The sequence below is a fragment of the Micropterus salmoides genome, unplaced genomic scaffold (assembly GCF_014851395.1).
Source record: "Micropterus salmoides isolate LMB-PRFRI ecotype aquatic unplaced genomic scaffold, ASM1485139v1 Ms_hic_scaffold_20, whole genome shotgun sequence".
NCBI lineage: Eukaryota > Metazoa > Chordata > Actinopteri > Centrarchiformes > Centrarchidae > Micropterus > Micropterus salmoides.
This window is the reverse complement of record NW_024041151.1, coordinates 26,797,334-26,825,251: the sequence shown is the minus strand read 5'-3', so window position 1 is coordinate 26,825,251 and position 27,918 is coordinate 26,797,334. Positions and strand designations below refer to the sequence as shown.

The window sequence follows — 27,918 nt, the reverse complement described above, 5'->3', positions numbered from 1 at the left end:
GCTAAGCTAACAGCTACTGGCTGTAGTTTCATATTTACCACACAGACAAGCAGTATAAATGTTCTCATCTAACTCCCTGCAAGAAAGAGGATAAGCACATTCCCCCAAATTTTGGAACTATTCATTACATTCAATCATTTCCTTACAAATTGTGGTCACGTTGTGCACAAAAGTTGCTAAATTCTCTAGTCCACCTTCCAGCTTCCTTTTCTCATGTGTACACAGGAGTCAGTCTCCGGCTGTGTGTGTTGAGTGACTTCCCGCCGGCTGTTTGTCCTCTTATCTGTGAACCAGAGTCTGATCACAGTGATAAACACACACAGGGTCATTACACACACAAGCACATGTGCAAACATTCAGGTAACTCCAATCAGCATAGTTTTGTTGTGTCCAAGTTATTCACCTCAGGTGGTGACTCAGGTAGGGCTAGACGCTGATATCAACAAATGCAGATCATCCAATCCAACACACACACACACACACACACACACACACAGGCTGAGCAGTATGGGTGAAGTGGTGGCAGATATGAGATTAAGTCTTGATTCGGCGCACATGGCGGGACCTCTCCACTGAGAGTGACTCAGCGTCTCAGTCAAAATGTTGACACAGAGATAGAGATGAAGATCAGAGGGGATTCACTCTGCTCTGCTCTCTCCAGGTGCTGCTCTACCTGTGTCCCTCCATCCTTTCCTACTCCATGCACCTCTTCATTTCCGCATGCACTGCGATGAAATGCACGCCTGTCTGAAAGCGTTCCCCATTATCCCCATATTTAAGGACTATTGCATCTCACAACCCTCTATGATGACTGCTTTTCACCCCACCTTTGAGTGAAGCTGTTCAGAACAGCTGTAAACACATTTGCCTTCCATTATGTTCGGACAACACGCTGTATGAACTTATTCTAGTCTAGCATAACCAGGTCTTGTATTAACTTTTCAGGGGCAGTATATGGGACAATCAAAAGTTCAAACAAATGGGTAATTAGTTATTGAGAAAAGGGTAGTTTAGTTTGATCACTTGTTTTTTTTTCCTGCTGTCCTACATCAGTTCAATCAGGACATTCTGACATCTTTATTTCAGTGCTGTAAAGACCAGTTGATTAATCAGTTAGTCGACTGATATAAATAAAATCGGCTACTATCTGGATAATAAATTGTTTGTCATTTCAAGCAAAAATCTGATTTACAGATGGGAGAAACTGCTGCTTTTTCTTACCTACATTTTAATAAATTGAATAGCTTATCGTTTTGATGGCATCACCTTGGGTTCTATAAGAAAATGTGTTTTTTACTTTTTTTTGAGGTATAATAGACCAAATGATCAATCAAGAAATGAATCGCCAAATTAACTGATAATGACAATTAGCTAAAACCCTACTTTTAATTTTACCTTTCATCCTGCCACACTAGTTTCCCAAGCGGTACTGTTGCGGGGCATTTGTCTAGCACATGTACCCATGTGAGAAGCCCATCAGAAACTCTCTCCTTTCCAGTAGAAAGGTGACTGCTTTTCATTTACTCTGACCTCTCTCTTCAAGCATTCATCCTCCCTAATGGAGAAAAGTTAAACCAGGCCCATCAAGGGTACAGGGAGGCCATCACAGAGCCCGAGCTTGGCCTTTATCCCCCTGACTTAAACACCTCATCAAGATGGCCTTACACCTCCCCCAGAAATAGACACTTTCTATAGATAGTAAATAAAATAAACAGTTGTGTCTCTGTCTGCCTCTGCTGCTGCCTGGCCAGAGAGGAGATATCTGGTCTATCAGCTGCTCCAGGGAAGTGGTTAAAGGGAATCATATGTTTGGCCTCACATGAGAAAGCTATGTCAGATCAGGGAAAAGAAAGACATTGAGAAATAAGTGAGAGAGAAGAGGAGTGACTGGTTGCACTGGTTGCCTTCCAGCCCGACATCAGCTTCCAGATCTGTGAGCTCTGACCGGCTACATGAGGTAAAGAGAAACAGATCTTTACGGGAGGTTTTACTGTGTGTAAAATATTGGGTGTTGATAAGGCGCCGTGCCGTTCAGAGCCTGAGAAAAACAGCAGAAAAGAAAAGAGCCTCGGTTTTATTTTTGGGGTTAGTTTCCCCATCAATTTCACTTGAGTCTCTAAAAGGTCCATTAAGGCGAGTCGAGTAGAACAGCGACAGAGGGCAACCTGACATCCATCACCTCTGCTGCTTCAGAGCCGCAAAGAAAGCTAGTGAAAAAAAGTTCATGAAGTTGTGTGTGTTGGTGCGCACACAAGCAAAGCGCCTTCTATTGTGTACAATCCTATCAATGTCACCAAAGGTTACGCTCCCTCAAGATAACCCACGGAGATTGCTGTGGGCTCTGGTAGAATTTTTTTCACTACTCTCTTTTTGTGATTAGGTGTCAGCAGAATTTCCTTGGTGAGCAGACGACGGCTTTCATGTCGGGGGGTTCTCATGGTCTCATGGCCTATCGAGCCGGCCATTCAAACACCATGCAAAGCGGCTGCAAAGCAAAGTACACAATGTCTGTTTGTAGTCTGCTCGCACAAGCATGAATCCATATTTATCTGAGCACAATGACGTTCACGCCTGCACTTTATGATGATGGTTGGCAATAAGGATTCATAAATTCATTCATAAATGAAAGTGCAATAAAGTATAGACCCTGATGGTTCTGAAAAGTCAAACCTGCTAATGGTAATGGTACAAACACTAGTCCTGAGAAACTTGAGAAATCTGAATTCAAGAGATTTATATTCTTTTAGCTCAAGATCCTCTGATTGAAAACATATCTGCATATTTTGGGGAGAGGATTATGGCAGAAACACGTTGAGCAGGCACAGATGTGGCAGAACTGGCAGGGTGGTGTTTGGCAGTGACAGAGTCTCTGGAAATGGCATTTGTTTCTCAACCACCACTTGGGTAGACAGTGGTTTTGTTGGTATGCACTTTCTTTTTTACATAAACTTGTCATTTAGTGCAGTAAACATCCTGTGAAGACCAGTGGCACTGCAGGGCTCGAGAAATCTTTAATTGGCTTTTTTTTTTTTTTTTTTTTTTACATTTGTTTTTCTTAAATTTGCCGTTATCTTATCTCTTAGCTGACTAGATTTGCAAGTGTAATTCTTCTGTTAGAGGAAACGACACTGAAACTCCTCTGAATCATAAAATAGTTCTACTATTTATCTCTCAAACACTGAGTGGGGATGACAAAATTACTGTAACTTTCCAGAGTAGTAAAATCATGCCTCGAAGCAGTATAAACAGATGTAAAATGTGTTGGTGTTTGATGTACCTTCAAACTGTACTTCCTGGTTTATTTTTACACCAGTATGGGCCGTTATGGTTTTTACAATGCAGTGCTGCGGATCTGAACACAGCCTCTCCCATAGTATTCGTTGCATTCTGGATGAGGCCTAAAATGTAAATGTGAATGTGATTTACCATGGGAACTTAATGGCATTCTTCTTGTTTTGGAGGACTGTGAAAGGAACCGGACTTGAGCCAGCTGAAAAGAACAGTGAGGTCTAACAGCCAAGACGCGGCTGCAGTCAAGCTAAATTGAGAACGGCAAATAAATCTTGGCTTTTTAGAGAGCAACATCAACATGCAGTCACACACACACACACATGTAGATAAATGCATGCACAGTAGCTCTGCAGGGACAACTGTTTACAGCTGATATGCCAATGGTTCAACTAAGGCTGGTTTGGTGCCAGGGTGCCCAAGTTGGCCTCCGAAAAGCTCCACTTCTAATGAAATGAAAGTTCAAAACAATCATATGTACATTGAAGACAGATGAGAAACGCTGAAGGGCGTCATGTAACTGAACACTAGCCTGCCAGCTAGCCAGTGTGTGTGCGAGCATGTGTGAAAGAGAGAGAGGAGGGATGGTGGTGGTGGTAGACGGCGAGAGACAATGACTGAGAGTGATAGAGAGCAGTACAAGTGGCTGAGCCAAACAGCTCTCCAAACGCTAATACGCACCTTGGGCAGAAATGTCAGAGGGAAATGGGGAGGAAGGAGTACGGATGAAGTCTGTGGGAGAGTGTTAAGAGCACCACACGAGTGAGAATGGACTGAGCGAGGTGAATAGACTTAACTAGCAGTGGTGGAGACAGAAGAGAGGGAGGGCAGCTCATTTCACGGATGGAGGAGGAGGAGGAGGAGTGTGGAGCAGTGGGTGTCGAGGAGGTGAGAGAGTGCCAGCAGCCTATGTGAGGATTGGGGGGGGGGTTTCCTGGGTTGTGATGTCACAGGGTGGAGGCCTTAGCTACAAAGCTGACCCATGACTGCCCAGGCCTCCTTGATCCTTATCATGCCTGTGGTGCTACCACACTCCAGATCTGTCCTGTCTGATCCAGACTGTCTCGTATACAGTCTGATCTGGCATTGACAGTAGCTTTATTTACATTTGTGGGGAATACTGTTTTTGACCAGACCTGTCACTGAGCAGTTTCTGCCTATTAAAATCAAATATGTGTTAGAACCAAAGACGAGTCCTATTATCATGCAAGTAGTTATGTACACACCGTAAATATGCTGAGTGATAAAAACTGTGTTAGCCTGCTTGTTGTAATTACGAGTCAGAGATGCGAGACGAGGGATTTTCCGCTTGGCGAAAAACGGCAGAAGTATCAATAAACTGGTGGCCAAAATAAATAAATAAAATCCAGTACTAATGCTTGCAGCACACACTTAGTGGCATTGGATGTGCATAAATTGATTGCACATAACCAGGCGAGCTGTACAGACAGCAGAAGTAGTCAATATACAGTGGCCGAGATCTGTGGAGCAGACGTGCTTTTCTAGAGCACTGACACATGCACATGAGGCCACAGGCATTTTGACGTCACATGTTGCCAATGTGTGCTACTTTTGATAAAATTGCTAATTAAAAACAGCTTATTTCAGCTACTTTTTGCATTGTCATGGTGTAACTGCAGGTCACTCCATGCTGTGGTGGAATAATATGTGAATGCTCCAGGGTCATTATTTGAACATTATCACGTTCTGCCAACATGGTGAGAATGCAACATTAACACAGAAGAATAGGGGAGACCAACGCACAAAATTTTGAGAGAAAAACAACAAGCCCAGGTACTTTTGGGGCTCATTAAATAGTTTAATGATCTTATACAACCATCATTAACATATTTGTGTGTTCACTGGATTAGCAGGAGTCTGTGTTAGAAACTACAAGGCTGAGGTGATGACCAACACAAACATGTGAAACTCTGCTGCCACTTGTTTATTTATTTCCTTCTCTGGGTTTTCCCTCCATGCTCCAGCTCAGTCAGCACATCCTAACTGTAGGCCAAGGCCAAACACCCGCAGGGAGCGACCCTGCCTAACACATCATGCGGCTTCTTTCTGCCTCCCACTTAACCCTCACCACACACACAAATATGCTTCCTGCTGCCCAAAGACACAAAATATGCCGAGACCAAATAAACATGCCTAGCTGGTGAGGAAATGCGAATAAATGTTCGGACGGAGAACAAAAATTGTACGCTGAAGCCAGGCAGGCTGAAGCAATGCTGGCAAGGCACCAACACACACACACACACTCGTATACACACACACACACACCAGGGTCTGCAGCAGAGCGAGGTGTCAGAGCACGTTAGAGGCCTTTGGCTGGACGCAGCTCCAGAACAAGCTGGACAAAAGCGTTGCCTGTCTCCCCTCATTAAGTGATTTAAGATCCCGTGTTCCCCCGACTCCTTTCATCGCCGTCCAAAGTGAGCACACTCAAAAAGCCCAACAAGACTGCCAGGACCTGCTGACATGAATGGGGTGAAGAGGGGCAGGAAAGCCAAGTTCATGGCGGAGGACCAGGGTCTAAAGCTGAGCTACGCTAGCCATGCCTATTAGCCTGCACCTAGACGGAGGGGGGACATCGAGCTTGAATGAACTGGGGTGCGATCAAGGCTTGGCCCCTGTGTAGGAAACAGCAGCTACTTAATCCATTAACAGTTCTTCCTCCACAGAAGAAGCGACATTTTCCCATGAAGGTTTAGTTTAGCAGAAATGTGCAGTTTCTACAATCCTGGCTAACAAGGCAGCGCTATCCGGGGAGGAAGGAGACGATGGAAAGCCATTAGAGCCGATGGAACATCAGAGCTGCATCCAAAATCAACCTCATGAGAGCTCGGGTTTGGTTGAGTCGTGTCATAATTATGAGTGATTAAAGCACACTATCGTATGTCACACAGTTACCAGGATTTGTTATGAAAACTCCATTAGTGCCTGTGGTCTGGGTTGGGTCTGGATCTGTCAGCAGTGGGGGAATGTACCAACGGTTTTAGCAACGGCTGCAAAAAATCTGGCCATTTTGTTTTATTATTGTTTTGTAAAAGATATTTTTTTGGAAAAATATAGCTCAACAATCTTGTTTCAGTAATTCTCACGAAATGAAACAAGTCTGTAAATGATACATGGGCAATGAGCCGATGCATTTTTTAGTAGTTTTTATCTATTACTGGCCTCTAAAAGTCTTGTTTTGCCAAACAAAAAAACAATCAATTCCATTTTTATCAAGTGAATTTTGCAATTTAAGCTTTAAATGTAGAGTTTTGTTTAAACCAGTCAAAAATACAACAACACGTTTCTAGAACATCAGTATCTCAAAACAAAAGAGATTAAAGCAGATTGATGCACTAGAATAAAGGAAAATGATACATGCAAATAGCTAATTCAGCTGATTTGTACGTAAAACCTTTTACTTATGTATAGGGATGAATTTATGGCTAAAATTACACACTCACGTACACACACGTACGAACATACCACACACAGCTTCAGTCAACACCTGAAACGCAGTCATCTGTTAGCGTTCAGAGTGAAGCTTTGAGAACGCCTCCTCAGATCCACCGCCGTTCTCGATATGCACTTAAGAAACAACTTTCTACTGCCGCTCTGATGAACGCAGAAATGTGTTTGACGTTGGTCAACCCTTTGTGAGATGTGACAAGCACAGGAGAGCCCCTGAATTAGCTGACATCAAGAAACCTATAATTCAGACCTGTCTTGACACTGCACAGCAGTGGATTAGAGAGATCGTGGCATGGAAGACATCTTTAACATGTCTGTTATAAGAAGGAGCCTAATTGGAGTGAGCCTGGTCTGAAGTGGACAGTATGCAGAATGCAGAAAATGCACTATTTGGATTTGGGGGAAAAAACATCCTCTCAGCAGCCAAGGTCCAATTAGTGTGGTATACGATGTGGGATCCAAACATTTGTTTACAAGAGGCAGTTTTTTTCCTCAGCTCTCTCTCTCTCAGGGACAGGGAACCCTGGTCGGATTCCACAGGGCCTCCACAACAGAGTGGGTGTGGCTACACCGCACAAACCTCGGGCCTTTTGACATTACACTGCGCAACCATGAGGTCAGAGGAAGGCTCTTTCTTCCAAGGCACAAAGGAGTGATTTTTCGCCCCGTGAGAACAGCAGCGAATAATGAACTCTCGGGCCCCTGGTATCACGTTCGGTTTCACACGCGTCAACTCCATTCTGGAGCGGAACAAAAGGGCAGTAGGAGAAACATTTGTGGGGAGGGAACAGCGTGCCCAGGGCATGCCATGCAGGGTGAGTTTGATGCATTTTAAGGCATTTTAATTGCAATGATACTCTAGTAGGAAATTGTTTCTTTCAGACCTACAGAGAACCCTGCAAAATTAAAGCTACCAGGCAGATAAATCTGCAGATTTAAGTGAAGGTGAACTTGAACCTTCTGGCAGCAGTATAGAATGAACACTATCAAGGTCACACAAGCTAGAACCATTGGTCCAACATGTCGCTCTAAGTAAATATCTGGATCCTAACTGGGACTTGACGCTCTGCCAGACGGGCCAGCTTTCAAATCACTGGCTAGAAGAAAACTCTCTGGGAACAGTCTTACATTGTAAGCAAGTCCATCCTCAAAGTGATTCATCTAGAAAATGAAGGAGAAAAAATAAACTATATATTGCAAACAAAAGAAAGGAAGCATGGCTGGAAGGTAAGGCGCGTCGTTCTGATTTTGCACCAAACAAAAAACACCTGTTATTTTTAATCGGAACAGAACGAGTTAAAACAGATTTTCGTTCAGATCTTCCATTATGTCCCCAAACACACAAACGTTATGTCTTCTGCTTCAATAAGACGCAGTTTAAAACAAACAACGTCGTCGTAGGCATCCGATGTTCAGGTGAATTTTTTTTCAACGAGATTTTCACCCATCTTTTAAAATTCCCGGATTTGTCTTCAACATAAAGGCTTAAAATAATGATAATAATAAAACAGTAATAATACGAACATGTGGAATGCAAAAATTATTGCCCAAATGCAAGCGATGACAGGTTGGCTATCCAGACGGCAGTGAATAAAGCTTGTGGTACTTTATTTTCTATTGCAAACTGAGCAGCTCTCTTTAGCTAGCGGGACAAACAGATAGCAATGTTGGCGACGTGTCATGCATTCGGTTCATGTTAGACTGCTGCGGTACATGTGGGGGAAAACAGCTCCATCAAGATTATAGCAGCGAGATAGTAAGACAGATGTTCTGTCTTACAAACAGTTAAGTCCTGTGATATAATTAGCCGAATTGATGAAACTGACCAATCAGCTGGCACGCTGAATACAGCTGGCATTTATTAGCTGGTGTCTGCTCCTGACACCTTTACCTACTCAGATTGTGTCGAGATGACAAATTGTCTGAATGTGAAAAAACTTAAATGCCCTCCTTGACACACATTTAATCATCGGGGCAAAGATGTATTGTGCTGAAGACACAACTGGGACTAAAACCAGTTACAAGACATTCTATATCCAGCACCCAGCCACCCCGCTCTGTGTCATCTGCTCTGCTAAACTAGAAAGCGTTTGGAAAGGCCAGACGGATTAGACTGCAGTTACTCTGACATGAAAAGCTGCACTTAATTCAAAAGCTCTCATGGCTGATTAATCACAATTTATGATCAAACAGCTGACTTACAGGATAAACATATGACACCCTGCTCACAAGTCTGCATCTGTGCCTGTGTGTGCAGGCATGCATTGCCTCTGTGTGTACGTGTGTGTGTGTAAAACTACGTGTGTGTGCAATCACACTGTCTCCCCAAAGTCTCCAGACTCATTTTCCACAGCAGATTAAATGTGTGTCTGCACCCACACAGCACACCGCCAAATTAAAGTCGCCAGTGTGCTGACATTCATCTGTGCAGCATCTGAACCTTTTAAGGAACAGGGTCACAACCAAGACCATTTTCTCAAAAGAAGATCTAAAAAACGGCCTAAATTCTGAAGAACGCTGTTGTCTGGAGGCTGATCGAACACTCCCCTCCATAAACAAATGCAGAAAAGTGGGTTTACACTAATGTGGCTGTATGGTGCACACATGGAGGAAGTGACTTCAGCTCAAAGCGAAATAGTCAGCTGAGTGGTCAGGAGTGAAGCTGGGTTTTTTTTGTAGATTACAGAACAAAGACTTGAAGTCTGAGAAGGTTTAATCGCCCTTCTCATATCTGATAGCAGAGCAGCAGGAGTCAGCAGCTGGATGAAAAACATCTGGTTAGCAGAGCTGAATCACGAGGGCTACTGCGGCCAGTAGGGCGGCCCTAAATGTACATCAAACGTGACATTTTTCTGGGTTTCCCTGTTGATTATTTGTCATAGATGAAATATTTAAAGACAATAACATGAAATATTTTCTTCTTAATTGTGCTATAGCGTACTAGCCTGGCAGACATTTTGTAATCTGGGGGAACTAATTTTGAGGGTACTCTCCTAGATTTTTGGATTTTCTGGTGCTATAAAAAATATTTGGAGGTTTTAACAAATACCTTTTGGTTTACTACAATAAGTGGGAGTCTATTATATTTAGGAGATATACAAATGATAAATAACAACATGCTGCTACACCAAATGTTGTGATTCTGACGCTGTAAAAAATGTTTCATGAATATCACACATAAAAAATATCAGGGGCACTTCACCAGGTTTTGGGATCTGCGTGCACCACAGAATATTTTGGGATTTTGACAAGAAATTTTGAAGCTTTATGACAAATTTTAGGATTATAACAAATACATGTTGATTTTACTGAACCGAAGTTGGGGATTCTGTGGTAACAAATGTTGCAGTTGTCGAAAATAAATAATAATAAATTGGGGCACTTCAGCAAATTTGGGAGATTTGCATTCACTATAACTTATTTTTAAACTTGCCAAGAACGATTTAAGGGCCCGACAAACATGTTGTAATTGTAGCAAATTCTCAGGCTGCTACACCAAATGATGTGATTCTGACACTGTAAAAAATGTTTCATGATTATCACACATAAAATATTTCAGGGGCACTTCAGCAGATTTTGGGATCTGCGTGCACCATACCATACTTTGGGATAATGACAAGACATTTTGAAGCCTTATGACAAATTTTTAGGATTTTAACAAATACACGATGGTTTTCGTGGACCAAATTTGGGAATTCTGTGGTAACAAATTTTGCACTTGTCGAAAATAAAATAAAAATTTGGACACTACAGCAAATTTTGGGGATTTGCATTCGCTCTGACATATTTTTCAACTTGCCTAGAACGATTTAACAGCCCAACAAACATGTTGAAATCATTAGGCTACTACACCAAATGATGGGATTCTGACACCCAATTCTTAACAGATTTTGTGATTATCTCAAACAACAGATTGTCAAGCCACTACACCAGATTTGGGTGATTTGCATGCACTGTAACATAATTAGGGATTATGTCGAGAACATATTGTGGACCCCATAAAGAATTTGCTGTATATAACAGTTTTGGGGTTACTTTTGGAAGTCTGGCACTTGAAAAGGTTGAATTAAAAACTTGACATCAAATTTGGGGAATTTGTGAATGACATGCAGTATTTTGGCATTTGGACAGCAACTTCTGGGGACCATATAAAGACTGTGGAATTAAAATGAAACAGTTTGATGGCCACAATACTAGAGTAATAGAATAGTAGAGTTTGCAATACAGTGGTTTGAGGATGATCACAAATACCTATTCTTGGGGAACCCAGTGGTGGGGGGTTTGCGTGTGATAAAACAAAATCAGTGTCTAATTAACATCCTTTGTTTTGTATGTAATTGTTGTATATTGTAATATTAGAAAGAGACTGTACAGAACAGGTATTGTTGTAAGTTTAAACTTTATTTGTTTGGGGATAAACGGGCTTGAGCTTCCTTGAAAGCAAAAGAAGGGGAAAGAAAGGGAGAGAGGAATGAGAAGCACTGGAAGAGATAATGAGCAAGCAAGAAGCATGAGAGCACGAAAGCAAACTCAGCTCCCTGTGACCTTCTAACATTTATACTGTGGTGGACTGTGTGTGTGTGTGTGTGTGTGTGTGTGTGTGAGCGTGCATATGTGCGTCCTTGCCACGATGAAAAGAGTCCATACAGATAGTGATTTATTCAGATAGTTGTTGGCATTTCAGTTTACATCCCCTAGAAATCAGCAGGCTGCTGCAGCATGAATTCAACATGCTGCATTAAGAGCTTTGCTCCCTTCAGGCAACAGGAATTCTGGGTTATTTCTACCCTGGTGTATCTGGCACAGTTTTGGTTAGCTGCGCTCAAAGGGCCAATGAAAGCACAGACGCTCTGTGGCTCATTGGCTGCCGCAGGGTTATGGGTTAAACGTGATTGGTGACTTTCTGAGAGGACACACCCCTGTTTTTTTGGGGGGGTGCTTGAAACACATTTGCATATTTATGCATTTTCACTGTAGTGTGGAGGATTTGTAACCTAATTTCGTAACATTTTTGGCTCCAAATGACAAGAAATGATATCACCAAGTGTAAAAAAGACCTCCAGCTGGTGCTTCAGCCTCCAAAGTTGTTCTTCAACCTCTTAATTTAACACCGAAATAATGATTTCAACCATTTTAATTATCTCAACACAAACTTTATACTCCTGTAGAGTCTATGCTGTACTTTGAAATAATCAGGAAATACTGTAATTTCTTCTTGTAACAATCAAAAGTCTGTTAAATCGTAGTGCTGCACCATAGCGCCACATCTCCCACTACACTGCTGGGTTGCTGGGCAAAATTTAGAACGGGCCTGCCTCCATACAGGAGTGGCTTGGTGGATGGTAAATGTGTGTGACGTCTTAGCTGGCGTGTTTCTCTAACCCCCCTGTGTATCGCGTGTCTAGACCTCACCAGCACTACTTCTGGAAGGACCATGTGACCCGGAGGAGTAGTCACAGGACTTCAACATTTACACTTCAGGCCCATTTTTTTCTTCTTCTTCGATCAATTCTTCCTTTTTATTGCTGCCTATAATCAGACAGGCTCAAATAAGTGAAACTGAGGGAAAGTGACAGAAGTGGAAGCAAGCGCCAATGGCACATGGCTGCATCAAAGCAAGGTTCAACCCTGTAAATACCAGCTCGCTTACGAAAATATATATTTTTTAGGTATTTAGGTACAACGCCAATCATTAGACTAAATATCAGATTCAATTTCAAAACAATTTTCAATTTTAACGACCACGTAAAAATTTTATTAAATATTAAAGAATAAATAAATAAAATCACAACAGATGTCAAATTACTGTGATTTTTTATTTTAAAATATAAAATTTTTCTTAACGTTAAAATACAGTTCAATTTATACATTCTGTATATTTTAACACAATATTGAAGATAATTCACTTCAAGTAATTCATTTCAAGTAATTCATCTTAAATTGAACTAAGTGTAACTGTAACGTCATGTTACACACTGGAAAAAATTGTAAAAACATTACAATATTAGATATTCATGAAAATGCATAAACAAAGTACACCTAAAAATATATTTCTTTTCACTGCATATAACTATATTTTGTTATAAATAAAAACTATGATTCTGGGTGTGGTTTATTTTAATTTCAAAGAAAAGTATGATCTAAAATTATAACAATGAAACAAAAAATAATTAAATTCTGTTTTAAAGACAATTTCAAAAATATGGATCTTTGTAATGTTCATAAATCACTATGAATATAATATTGTGCATAAGCCCTGACATAAGAAGAAGAATAAAATACCTATATAGGTATAGACAAAGATGATCAGATGATATTAATAAAAAGCATACTTTGAGAGGATTTTCTATAAATTGAAATACATTTTTCTTGTGTTTGAATGTTTTCTCCTTGTGATGAAGAAATTATAACTGTCATAAAATCACATTATATAAGAGAGATGTTCTTTCCAGAGCCTCACATTGCAGTTAAAAAAAAATAAAAATCCATTAACGAATAGAAAAAAAATAATTAGTGAACTTTTGGTGACCAGGTTTTTGCTACTTACGTCCACTAAAACTTAATAGTCACCTCCATCCAGAGACAGAAATATGAACACTGAGCCATAAAGGCTTCTGATGGAAACCTAAGCAGCCGCCACACTCAGGAAACAAATAAAACATCTTTATGAGTGGGATTTTATGATCTTAATAGGCACAGTCCCGGTCCAGTGGCCTCTAAGTGCTCTGCTGGACAGGTCTGTGTTTCAGAGCCGACTTCAGACACCGGGTACCGTCTACACAGCCACACACAAAACTCTGCACAACTTACTGTTTTCATTACACTGGCTGCTGGATAATTAAAAGAACACTTTCACTGCCTGTGAAATTACAATAAATTCCTATTAGCAGGGTCTGATGTACATTTTGCATTTTAAGAGAATATAAAACTAATTGGTACACAACAAACACTACGTAGGAGTCATATGGTCTGTGGAATAGGAAATAAAATGGAATTTTAGGCTTTTTTGTTGGCAGGTTAGATGATTACAGTGCAAAAGTGCATATTTTCTAATTAAAACAAGTGAAAATAATCTGATAAATGACACTGTTTTTTTCTAGATTTCTAGATTATAAAGTAATTTTCTTGACTTTTCTTGACTTCATTCTGTGTAACTCTACGATACTGACTCTTTTTCCAAAAATTATTTTTCTGAAAACAAGGTCCATCAACTCACCACCACTGGCAGATTTCCTTTTTGATTTTAGGATTTTGAAGGCTCTGTATATTATATTGTACTGATTGAAATTTGTAGAATTCTTTGCTTTTTTTTGCAGTGCTCTGTGCTGTAAATTCTAAGAAATTATCACTACTAAAAAGTGATCAATTCAGTACCAGAGTAAAATTAGATTTATTCGGTGCATTAAATCAATAATATTGACATAGAAGGATACAAACTGATGACATTTTTTTTGCTTCTTTTTTTTTTTATGTATAATTTCATATTATTTGATTTAATGCCAAAGTTTGTTTGTGTTTATTAAAGCAGAGTAAGACTTTGGGTCAAGTTGAGGGATGAAACCCGTCTCTTCTCCTGTTTTTTATTTGTTCCTTCAGAGTTCGTCTCTTTGAAACCAGACAGGACAAGTTATCTGTAACCTTGTCCCTTTTGTTAAACAGACAATACAGGCTTGCTGGGCCATTAGTTTCTCTTTGTAGGTGCTCATCTAGGTGTGATATCCACCCTGTCACTGCTGATACCAAAGTCAACCTCAGAATCCACTACAGGGACAAAGAATGCATTCTAAGGCCAAAAATATCCCGCAGTGATTTACAACATTCCTTTCCAGTAGAAGTGGAATGTCCAGTACAGCAAAATTATCTCAATTTTACAACAGAATTAACTTGAAGCTTTAATGCCACAAATAATAAGGAATAGAAGCCGGCAAAAGCTCTGACAAGCAGTGATAACTGAAGAGTCTCCTGTGCGATTCATGAGAACGTAGTACTCCGCTCAAGTGGAGACATCTGATTGGCGGGGACGAGGAGAGCTGAGATTGGCTGGGGCGATGACATATTCTGTGTCGACTCAGCGCAGGGACCTATTACGCCAGATGCCCTCCTCTCGTCCCCTGCAATGTTTGCAGCCCCACGCACGCGATCCCTCGCTTCGCTTGACTGCACCCTCTCATCGCATTACTTCTGCTATTCTAACTCCTCCATCAATTATGCACTAGAATAACTCAGGGCCCTGATGGAGCCAAGACATAAAAGAGGATCATCAGTGCGAGCGCTCACAGCGTCTGCCCGCATGTTCCCACCGTGCTGCTGCTGCAGCCAATGATATGAACGCCAACATACCAGCTCATATAAGGCAGCAGTGATGGCACACACCAACAGGTTTGAGCATAAACAAACACATCATTAGCTTGTACGATCATCATTGTTAGTAGGTCAATCAGGCTGCGGGATAGACTGCAAAGTCACAAAACCCTATTCTAGGGTTCACACACACCACCAAAATCTTATTTTTTATCATCCAAGATAAATAATCCTGTGACACAAAAACTTGCATTAGGTTATTAAACTTGTTCCAAGGTAATTGGCCTTGATTTTTGATTAGACTAGAGTGAATTGTGTCATTATCGCACTCATATCTCAAACATCTGTCACTAGATTTACTTCAAGAATCAGTCAAATCTCAAGGCTAGACAAGGACACAACAATACAGCAGTTGTATATTTAACTTCTAAACTGAGCTGAATTAAAACATGATGTAGTTTAAAGAACTCTGATCTTGAATTTCTGAGTGTTTTTGACTAGTAAGACCAGATCGTCTTTTGTAGTGGACTGATTTTTATGATAGTTTCATCTTTCAAAGTCATTTTGTTGTTTTTAACAGTGCTGCCCATGGCTTGTCCCCAAAATCAGTCTTTATCGATCACCCTGCACAGATAATGCAGGTGAAAATGCAGTGAAAGGCTGCAAAGTTAGGATGATCCTTTTGATCTTCAGCAATGCAAAATCATATAATTTCCTGCTTAAAAACCAAACTTTTCTTCGCGACAAGTGATCGCAAAAAGAAAACAATAGATGTCAATAGAAATATCAAGAATTTATAGAAATGAATGCCTGTATCTGGAAAATAGCTAGGAGTAAAGCAGGTCACTACACTACATACTTCAAATAAGCTGATCAGAAATATTTTAACTTCCCTTGCAAATTGTTTCACGTTTTAGGAAAATTTGACTTCAGGAACTCGATAACGGAGAAAAATGACTTATTTTACAGACATAAATTACTTCATAAGAAGGAGATTATTTTGCAGTAGTTGAGTGCCGGATCAGAAAAGATCAGAAAATTCTCCAGTGACATCCCAGGATTCGTAACCTACTTTTATTCTTTGAAACAAAATGGAGTCGAATTTGGAAAATGGCTGCCTGTGCTCCTCGCTCCGCCACACACCACAGAGAAAAGGCGAAGAGGAGGAGAAGTCGGCCACGTCTATGGAAAGTGTACAGATCTTGGCAGTCTGAGATTTCAATTAATGACTCCACAACTCAAGTTGTGCGATGATAAAATACCAAAAACAATTTAATCACAGTCATTCATCAGCAAAGAAACACAGGCCAGGAAAGGAATTCGTGAAAAAGGAAAAGGAAAGCCGACATAATGTCGACCCCTCTATTAAAGTCATGGCAGTCCTGACCTGGATTTCTCCTGGTTGCGTGTGAAGGTTTGTCCAGGCTCTATCGTGAGATCACAAACAGCTTTTTTAATATTTTATGGGTCCCAAAGCACCAAGTGCGCTGAAATCCAACAGGAGGAAACACTTTGGGTCTCAATGGACCAGACAGCCACACAAAAGGTCCCGCAAAGTCACACCAAGTTCATGAAACAACAACTGTTCTTCACACGCAGATAAATAACATTTGTCTTTTGGTATTTTTCACCACGGGAGTCTGAAAACGGCAAAACAAGCTCGAACTTCTTCTCTATTGTGGTATGTAAAACATTGCTTCAAGCCATCATCAGATAAACCCTCATAGCCATATGATTACATGTGACATCTGAACCGGAGAAACAAAAGTAATTACTCAGCAGTGCTGTCTCCCACTGAAGCACATTTGCACCATCAGAGATGTTTTGGTGTGTCTTTGTGGCTGAAAGAAAAATCGGCTCTCGTACGTGCCACTCAGAGAGCTTCATCACGCTGTGAATCACACGCAGACAAGGCTGGAAAAGTAATGCACTCAAACATCAGCTTTCCCTAATTTCTTCCAAGACATACAGAAAGCTAAAAGTCAGCAGCCACTCAAAATCAAGAAACATCGCCCTGATGAGGAGGTACAAATACTTTTTGTTTCAGGCCTCCCTCCAAAGCCGCATTGACCCAAATATAGTTCCAGAAACATTTACTTGAAGGTTTGGCCCATGCTGTTAAATGATCACATTTGCTTTTGATCAAGTATATATTACAAGCCAATTTACATTTCAGCTCTGATTGTACATTATTCCAGTCTACAGATGTGCCAAATTTGCCATTACCTCAATTTGTCTTAAACCAGAAGAGGTAATGACAGCTACTACTGCTGACATCACAGCTAACAAGACCACAGACTTTCAACTTAACGTTTTTGGTCCAAAATTAAGTTTAATAATCACTACAAGAGAGTTATTCTCTTCTAAATAATCCAAACATGTAAGAGGAAACCCTCCTGCACTGCAAAAACTGAGCTCTCAAAAACAAGAGAAAAAAGCATTAAAATGGGGGAAATATTACTTAAAATAAGCAAAAGTATCTGCCAACAGAACAAGAATATTTCACTTGCTACTTAAGGACAAAAAAACTTGAAACAAGTGAAATTCTTTTACATAAAAGCTGCCTGGTAAGAAGAAATATCTTGTCAGACAAAAAACAAGTATATTTTGCCTTTAATTAAGATAATTAATCTTACTTAGTTTTTAGTTTTTGCCGTGTGATACTGCTTTCACTCAGTCCTATTGAATTGATCAGTCCTTTAGATTCATTCTACTTTGAAGAATGGCATATAAATGCACCTTTGACTTTTACACTGCAAAAAATCTCCCTATTATCAAGTCATTTTGTCTATCATCACTCCTAAAAGTGTAGAGGAAAAGCAGTGATGGTAACTTTATTTCAACCTGTTTTCAATACAAATCAACTTGTTTCAAGAAAAGAAAGAATAAGGCCAATTGTTTCACTGGTATGAAGAAATGTGATTGTAGAAAAATGCTTGGAAATGGGTTGAAGTCTTAGTGCATTATAAAAAAAGAAAGATAAAAGATTTTTAGGATTCAATAATACACAAAAGTGCCTTAGCCAGAAGGGGATTTTTACAGAGCAAACATTTAAGCGTGTCGGACAGAACAAAAGATTCTCATTCTCGCAGTTGCACAGTTCTCTGGCTGTTTTGTGGTCTAGTTTTTCATCATTTTTGGTGTTAATGAGACTATAAAGGGAGACTAGGATGGCCAAGCACCCACCCTGCTATCTTTGATACTGTGTGATGCCCTACAAACAGCATCAGCCTTCCCCAGTCTGTTAGCAGCTTAGTGGCTCTTTAGGACCTTTCTGGAAGCAGTTTTTAGAAGCTTTACTGCAGTCATTAGGAGCTAAGGCTGATTAATGTGAATGGTCAGGCAGGGCCTGGCTTTCTGAGAGAAGAACAGAGAGGGGTGAAGGGTCCCACAGGAAGTGTTTTGTGTCTCAACACAAAGGGAGGGCTGACCTCTTAAGCCCCTTAGAGCCTCTTTGCTAATACCCTCACCGGTGCCTACAAAGACACAGGGGATGCCATTTCACCACTCACATTTAAACAGCATACACAAAAAAAGCCCCACTAAGATTAAAACGGCAGAAAAGTGAACCTCTGTGCAGCGGAGTGAGACTGGGAGATTAGGCCCGAAGAGTTCCCTGCTAATCCATTGACTGTCGCGCATATCAAACACAGGATGCCAAACTCACACAGTATCTGATCTGGACACAGCGAATCTTATCAAGCCACTTTTGTCTACTGTAAAAGTTTTATTTTCTTAAATAAGTGGAAAAAACTGCCAGAAGAGGAAGATTATTTCCAATAGCTGTCAGCATGTTTAGTGAATTTACTACATTCAAGTGTCAATCCTTCTTTCAAGATAATAACTAAAAAATACTGAAACAAGTGTATTACAGGTTGAAATAATCACACTGCTGATAGATTTTCTAGATCAAGGAAGGGTTCTAGTGCTGTGATTCACTTTATTTAGTCTTCTTTCAAGATACTTAGTTTCAATACTGGAAAAATCTTGAAACAAGATGATTTGTGTTTATCATACCTTGCTGGAAGATTTCTCACTATTTCTACTTATTTTAAGCTTATTTTAATTTTCTAAACCAGGCAGTTCCAGAATATTCTTGAAACACATTGAATTGCATTGAGATTATTGTGCAGTTATGGGCAGATTTTTCTGGATTCAAAACGATCAGTTCTAGAAAATGATTCTAAGAAGTTGACCTCTGGTGGAATCTGGCTGAAGTAATCTTGCTTCACTGGCAGATTTTTCCGCATACTATGTTGAGCAAAGATTCCTTGATATGAGTGTGATTTTTCTTGATTCTGGTCTTCTTTCAAGATACTCAGAGTCAGTTCAAGAAAATTCTTAACACTAGAACCGCCAACGGGTCAAATTTACCCACAGCTGTTTTTCGATTGTATGTAACTTTGTTTCAGTATAATATTCAAGTCCCCCAGTCTTGGGTTATGTGGCACCACCTATTGTTAAAAATGTCAAGATAAAGCCAGATAGGCAAAATTAAAAATGGGCATTTATACCTAAAAGCGCCAGCCGATAAAATTTACCCCAATAGAGAAGTCATTTTCGCGCTATTCATTTCTCGTGTTTAGATAAACATTCTATGTTGCTATGGGCAACGCCTTTTCTACTACAGGCATTACACTTGCTCAGCGCAGTGAGTAAAGGAGAGTCTGACGGAAGGGCTGAGCAATGTGTCCTAGGTTGATTCTGCGTCTGACGGGTCATTAACTGACAGAGATCCACTTGCATGAAGTAAACATACATACAAGCTGCATAAAAGCAATGCTTAGGGCCTATAGCTTTTGCGTAGGCTATGATCATCAAAACTAATTCCGCAGTAGCCTAGTTTTTCCCTGTGATAGAGGTGTGTTTTGCGATTCCTTCAAGAGAGCGTGCAGCTCCCTCATGTGCTTTTTGACCTGCAGAGGCTATATAGTTTTATAACACTATATTTTTTAGTAAAAGTGACCGTTTTACATTTTTCAGTTGGGTAAAAATCTACTTTGAATTTTGAAATTGTTTCTTTCAAATAAATACTTTTGTTTGGTGATCAACCTGCATGGTGAGGCATAATGAATGGAATAAACATTCTGTAAATGCCTGAAATGTGGGGATGGTGTTTATAGGAAATGCACAGCCAAGGTGCTGAATGTTTGCCAAAGTGTGTTGGAGCCACATGTAGCTGAAATATTCACAAAATCACTGCAATTTAATAGCAGGTAAATTCTACTAGCTATGGCGGTTATAGGTTTACAACAAACCCCGGTGGTTGATTTATATCAGAAACTTGGTGACAAGTTAAATTTTCTGCAGTCAAAGTGTGATTTTTTCTTGATTTTAGTGCAGTGATTTACCTTATCCTGTCTTCAATATACTGACAATAAATACTAGAAAATTCTTGAAACAATTTGACTTCTACAAAAAATTTGTTGAAGTAATCATGCATGAATACACAAATTCATATACACGAATTTGGGGGCTCAAAATTGAACTTCTTGTGATGTAAACTAGAGGAAAAGAAAAATGCAGCAACTTGCAACACAGCCATTGTAACCACAGTGCATCTGCTGTGCCAGAACTTGAGAAAAATCTTGCCATAAACCAATAAACCCGCCACACTTATTAGTAACCCCTCATCACTAGTTTCCTGTCAATCACACCCTGGCAGCCTGAGGGCCTCGCCTTATTAGTCAGAGTGTAAAGGGGGGGGGGCTCGGGCAGCTTCTCTCTGCGGACAGCGTCATAGACAACATGAGGAATGATGGCCGTCTTCACAGGACAACTGCAGAAAGCTTAGTATATAAAACTCACAGCTTGACTGACCTGAAGGTTCAGTCTTGTACATTCTGTAAGGTAGAAGTGATTAAAGTACAGCGAGTGGTAGGAAACTGACATGATATGAGAACTGAATAAGGAAGATTTCCTTTTCCTATCTGTGATGCGACACTCTTTCTTTTCATGTGCTGAGAGCCTGAAGTGCTGTGAGGAGGCTCAATGCTCATGCACTATGTAATAAAATAGAGAGTAAACCTCAGATGAGAAGCCGCTCACCCTCGGTTTATTGACAGTTTCTGGACCCTCTCTGCAGGAAATCACATTCAGTCAGCTCTCTTTGATGCCTTTTGAGACTGACACCTCCTCAGGGTGGAAACACTTGTTCTGACCCCACCCCGGGACTCCGCGGCCTGGACACTGTTCCCTGTCGTAGCCTCTGGCCTCTTATGCGGAAGTTTCTCTCAACCCTTCAGTGTGCTGTCCCTCCTGTTATAATCCCCCTGCCCCACCTCAGATAACTTATGCACACTCTCCACAACCACCTCTCCCGTCTCCTCCTTCTCTCAGTCTGTCTCTCTGCACAGCCCAAATCCGGCTATGGGCCGCTGAGTACGAGCAGAACAATAGCGGCCTTTCAGGCGCTCTGTGCTGGTGCTGGGAGAGGGCTGCGGTCCTGAGACCCAGTCAATATTTGGACGTGGTAGCCTTTTTGTGTCCGTTTTTAATCCAAGCGGAACCGAGCGGCAGGGAGCCGGGAAAAGGCTGAGGGGAAAGCGAGGGTAAACACTGGGAACAATACAAACGGGGCAACACACAATGCCACTGGGAAACTATCACAACATCAGCTCGCCACCAAGTGAAAAATGAAGCATTGTTTCTCTAAGTGGAGATTAAAAAGAGAGCATTGTAAGAAAAGCAAATAGCAGAGGTCATTCTGCTATGAGGAGAAATGTGCGCAAGTGTCAAATCAAGGAGTTTACTCCCAATTCTATTACCTCGACCAAAAACAATCAAGTATGTCCAGAAACTGAGAGGGAAAATACTATTTAGATCATCAAAGAGGTCTTTTAAATCAATACACACTTATGTCAGACATGAAAACAGGCCGGTGAAAAGCATCTTTGATTGTCTTATGGAGAAATGTGTTGCATCTGCTGGGGAAAGCTTTGGATGGGCATTATCAGGGATTAAAGGAAACCCCTGGGGTGATAGTGCTCTCCCTGAATGCAGGAATCCCTCTCACCCCAGCTGTCATGTTGTTAGTCCCACCCAATGAGGTTCTTTGATGACGAGGGGTATCAGTTTCCATGGCGTCTGAGACACAAACAGCTTGGGAGATTAGGGACGGAACTCGGCCCTGATTCTCCGTTGATCCCACCTATCAGCAGCAAATAAACACCTTGGGCCACGGCAACGCCTGTGTGCGGACCATATGTACGCGGGTGGGTTTTAATGAAGCAGCTAAATAGCTGGTGAGCAGGGAATTCACTAATGGCTCCTTGTCAGAGCAGCAGTAAATACCCCACTCACACACTTTATTCCGTCGTTTGTTACCAACACACATGACAAAGCTGACAAGAGACATCTGTGGCTCATTTTTCTTCCATGAGCTTTTCCACCATGAAAAGAGAGATTTTTTATTTTCTAGGTTTTGATTTGTTGTCTTCATTGGAATGTTTTGTCTTTATGCCACTTTCTAATAAAGCATACAACATTTACAACTTCTAATAGGGATAGCTTTAGAAAAAAGGTTTATGAGATGTAACTAATGTTTAATAATGGTTAATACGTAATTTATTAATGTTTTATTGATCAGACATCAGCAAGTAGCTTATGCCACCACAACCTCTGATTATTTCTAAATAATTTCTTAACCATTTGCTTCAACTTGTTAACTTACCTATCGTGCTAATAGTGCTTTGTCAACGTGACAGGGGCCACATGTATAACAGCTACACACAAAATTTTCAATTAAATTTCTACATTTTCATTTAAAAAAAATAAGTTTCTCACTTTGTAATAAGCCTTCAGGTGTGTGATTATAATGTTAGTAAGTCATTAATAAAGGGTTCTTCCACTACTATAGTCTGCAGTTGTAAATGTCAATAAGTTGTTAATAAATGGGTTTTGGTCTTCATGTTCTGCAGCCCTTTTTCAGAAGGTTTGAGGTGGAACTGGAGGGTCACTTTGCAACCTGGCAACACAAAAGTTGTTCTGACAAAAGCCTTCTTTAGGCCTTTTCAGGCACAACGCAACAACAGCATCACTGCCATCTGAAACCCATGATTTCCAATGGCTTGCGCAGCGCCACGATGGCTTTTCACTGCATTGAGCAAAGCATGCTGTGACGAATACACACATGTCCAAGAGAAATGAGGCAGCCAGCAGGGCATGGAAAGAAAATGAAGGATAAGAAGAATGAAGGATAAGAAGGATAATATTGTGTGTGTCAGCACCAGACAGATGCATCTTCAGCGCTGAACCTAGCAGTGAATGCATCTCAAATTGCATTGTGTCTAAAAGGGTCTTTGCTGATTTATATATAATAATTAATTATTTATTAACATTAATAAATCCATTAGTAACAACTTTTACAGTATCACTTATTAGAAAGTGGAACCAAGCACTTATGAATGTGTAAATATTGCTTATGATACCTTATCAATATGACCCAGGCGTTGTAGTAAGGCCACTACGCATTACTCTTCATGATTCTTCTATCACAATGTCTGAAACCACTCTGGGTCTGCAACTCAAAGGAGTCAAAAGAGTGTTTTGGCATCTACTGTCATTTTTTTTTTTTTTTTGGGTTACATCCAAATTAGGAGCACTCCCAGGCTTTCCAAACCTGCACAGCAACTATGTGCACATTTTACGCACATTACATCCCCTGACTAATGGGCTGACTCTAAGCAAACCAAACAATTCAAAATATTGCAATGCAATGCTATACATTTGACTGATGAATACCAAAATGACACAAATATCTCAAGCCTTTTTGGTTGTTTGTGGGGTGATCTGGCATCAAAAAAACAACCTTGAGTCATTACATCAATTGTGTCTCAGATGTCTTTCTAAGAAGGCTCCCTGATCCTGGAGTTCTATTTAATTTCATTAGGTAGCTTATACGATCACAGCTACTCGCTGTCACTGTGGAAGCTTTTCAAACTCCAGGCAAAGCTGAACCATCCTCAGGATTGTAAATCCCTCCTCCACGGCTCCGAGTCCTGTTTGTCCAAGCCTAATCAGCAAGAAGCATCAGAGGGTGAAGATGTTTCCTTGAGATGCAAGCATAGTAGACATGGACCCGCGTTTACCTAAATTACAAAAAGTTTCCTTTCAACCCCTTTAAAACAATACAAAAACATGGAAATGTCATCGTATTTCCATTCTTCACGACTCACTTCCCATTTCAATTCCAGAGCTCCTGTAGGGGATTTCATGAATGGCTGAGTATGGACTGCTGCTCCGGATGCCATTTTTCCCCACTTTGGTCAAAGAGGCAGAAGGGGGGGGTAAGAAAGCTCATCTGGAAATTGGGACTGTACCGCAGCAGGTTCCCAGGGCTCCAATACTGAGTATGGTTACATTAAACAGCAGGGATCTGGGGCCCGCGAGCTTGCATGGAATACTGTTAGGTTCTGCTGCAGGTCAGGGGGCCCCAGGCTTTAAGCACAGCCCTCTCTTACATTATACAGCCCAGGTCAGGTTTAGATTAAAGTCATGAATGAGAAAAGGAGACAGTCATTTAGAGTTACTCATTTATTTAGCCTCCATTCTGCAGGGACAAAGCCCAGGCAGGGTGCCATGCCGAGGCCGTCACCGGGCCCCATGGCTGCGGTACTGCCCCGGTTTTGACCCTGACAACGGTCCCCTCTGTGCTGCTTAACCCACAACTCGCCTGGTTACTACCAAGTGTGTGACCTCAGCATGTGTGGATCTCTCACAAGACCGAGCACCATGCTGTGCCTTGGCCTCAGCTGAAATACCCCTGTGTACCCCCTTATTGTCTACCCCAGCGTGGGCCAGGGGGGTGTGGGAGGACACTTGGACGGGGGAAGCATGGCAACCCAGAAACCAGACTTGGGAACTGGGAACTGTTTAAAGGCCAAGAGAAAGGAAAAAACCAACCTGCAGCCTGTTAGTGGGACAGAAAGCTCTTATCAGACACCCGTATCTGTCTGTCTGTTAGAAGAGAAGTCCAGTAGCCTTTGATGTCACCTCCACAACATTTGCATTTGTATCATTAACATCTTGTCGGTTCAACCCCTCTAAAAAGCCCAACAAACCAGTTTCTTGTCCCTGAGCAAATTTTGATTTAAATGTCTCTTTTTTTGACTCATGCCGAAACTGTAGCCTGCTGATACCAGAGCAAAGAGTAAGTATTCCTGTCCAACTGAAACAAAGTGACACACACTCATTATATCACTATGTGCTCAATTGCCAAGAGTGAAGCAATGAGTCACCAAGGGAGGTGCCCTGACACACACAGGAGGGAGTTTAGAAAGAGAAATGTCACTTTAGCATTTAATCTAGAAGGATCTGAGCTGATATGAAACGACTTTGTGCAAATGTAACACATAACCAGGAAGCAAGCAGAAGTTTTTATCCGCAGGTTTTATGTCATCCAACACAACACAATACTCTTTATCAGCACTTTCTGAGAAAAGTGTGTCACTGTAATAGTCCAATGAATAATAAATCACATAAACTAGACACAAATATCTCTAAAGTATCCCAGGAAGTCTCCCTTTGGCACAAAAATCAATTCTGCCAATTCTCCCAGAGCACGTAACACGCATGTGTTTCATTTTGACCTGAACGTGGGGCAAATACACAACATTAATGCGTAATAGCGCGTAATGGTGCGTAATAGCGGACAACCTGTGTGAAACGCCTTGTTGATCCTCTGTCAATTATAACGTATGCTGCTCAGTGTGCACCGTTGATTGCAACGATGATCCAGATACAGAGGATTATTAAACTGTGATCACCACAACAATCCATCATTGAAGACAGCAAACGAAGCTTGCAGTAGCAGAGTAAACCTCAAACACTCACTGCACCGACCTTGTGTGTGCCGAAAACGTGTTCATAATGGTAGTAATTCAAATCAAATGTTAACACCATAATAGGAATTGTTAGAAATGATGATGTAATAACGGGAGAGTTTTGTTTTGCTTCTCTAATTGAATTACTTAGATTTTTAGCACGTGTGATGTCTCAAGTGGGGCTCAGAGCGTACAGACTGCACATCCATTCACTCAACAGTGAAACAACTGTAAACCGAGAAGAGTGCAGCTTCAACCGGGTAACGTGAAGGGTGAAGTCAGCCGCCTCCTGCGGGCGGAGGGGCCCCTGTGTGTGGTGCGTCCCTTCGGGGAAGCGGGCGGCTGCTTACCTGGGGTTGGTCCGGTTCCAGTAGACGGCGTAGCGGTCGGACACCACCTTGGAAGCCGGGTCCTGGCCGTACACACACATCCCAATGATGAGGATGAGGAAGAGGATCATTTCCACCTGCGGCATATTTGCTCTGCAACCCCGACGAAGCCAAACTGATTACAGTCCCTCCTCTGGTTCAGGTTTAAAGATTCTGATGGAGGCGGTGGTGAAGTGTGGGGATGAGAAGGGATGAGAGTGAACTTCACGCTTTCCCGCACAGACGTTGCTCTCTCCTCGGTATCAATTACAAAATTAAAGCTTAAATGTCTTTCTTCAGTGAAAACAGCGGTTTCTTGTCAGTCAGATAGATTGCTTTACACCAACCGCTCACTCTTGAATGAAAACCAGTTCTACTTAAAGAAGTGAATTGATGTTGAAAATCCACAACAATTCTGCCTGCGCTACGAACACTCTCCCACCGGATCAACTCCGCTCCGAGCAGCGAACAGTTTCTCCAACTCACATTGAATTTCCCAGAGAGGATCGCAACGTTGCGTACGAACTGGGAAAAAAAAGAAAATCTGAGAATAAATGTTCCACAATGCAAAGATAAAGCAAGCAGAAACGCAGTCCTTGTGCCGCCGCTCTCTCCGGCTCAGGATCTCTCCTCCTGTTCGCTTTGAATCACCAAGACGCCAAAAAGAAACCTTCAGACAGCTCCGCTGAGCCCGCAGCTGCCCGTGCGCCTCTGCCCTGTCGAACAGCAACGCACTCAGTAAATCAAAGCTCCGCCGCGCGTAAACGCACACAATCTCCGGGTTAAATGTCCCCTGACGACCGGCTCTAGAAGCGGTGTTATCAATGTGGAGGAACCAAACCAAGTCAGCGATCTGGCTCCTGCGGCCATGCTCTCCCGGACCAACCCCCTCCTCCCCCAATCCCTCTCCACCCCCCCAACTCCCTCCTACTGTGCCAGACGGGGCACACTGCAAAGAAAGAAGGAACAAACTGTCTCAGAGACTTTAGAATATTGTTTTATCAAATTACACAAAATATTGTGTTGAAAGAGCTCTGCTTTGTTTCCACTTCGTGATGCTTCACGTTTTTACAGGCCGCAGAAAATCCTTACAAAGCGGATCCGTCCCCCCCGAAAGAGGCAATAAAATATTACCAATCCCTGTAGAAATCCACATACTTGTTTACCGCAAGGAGAGGCTGTCATGATCAACTACATTCTTATGGGATTATGAGTGCAGCCGCTGCTAAGGCTGTTTGTTGCTGCAGATATTTCTTGCAGTGTACAGTTTCACGGTCGCTCGGTCTCATTGGCTTGGATTTTGAATGACGGGCGTTTCGCTTACAAAAACAACGTCCCTCCTCATGGGGGGTATCTGTGCTTCCCAGGCCAGCAGACAGATCCCAGATCATTTCATCACCGTGCTGCACAACAAGCTCCTTTCATATGCTTTATTTTGGCTTAGCAGTCATGAGCTCAATCTGTTTCAATTCCTAACATTTGTCCATTTAAAATGCTATAAAACAACTTTTATTCTAATGTGCCATAACCAACGTTCAGCTGTTTTATGACTTTACTGACATTTATTATCTCCTCAGTAAATGCTGCTGCCCCAGTGTTCTGTCCTTCCTCAAGACAGGCCGCAACTGGCTTCAAAGCAGTTCTCAACATTGCCTTGAAACCAGTGA

At 41.5% G+C, this 27,918-nt stretch overlaps 1 protein-coding gene across 1 annotated transcript in view; it reads right to left on the bottom strand.

Annotated features, from left to right (window-relative positions):
• Positions 1-27,125, bottom strand: part of LOC119914459 (ephrin-A5b-like) — a 71,862-nt gene extending 44,737 nt beyond the window's left edge. Inside the window, exon 1 of the mRNA XM_038733769.1 lies at positions 26,234-27,125. Coding sequence (XP_038589697.1) covers positions 26,234-26,358 — 125 coding nt within the window. The 5' untranslated portion in view covers positions 26,359-27,125. The remainder of the gene's footprint in view (positions 1-26,233) is intronic.
• Between the last annotated feature and the right edge of the window lie 793 nt (positions 27,126-27,918).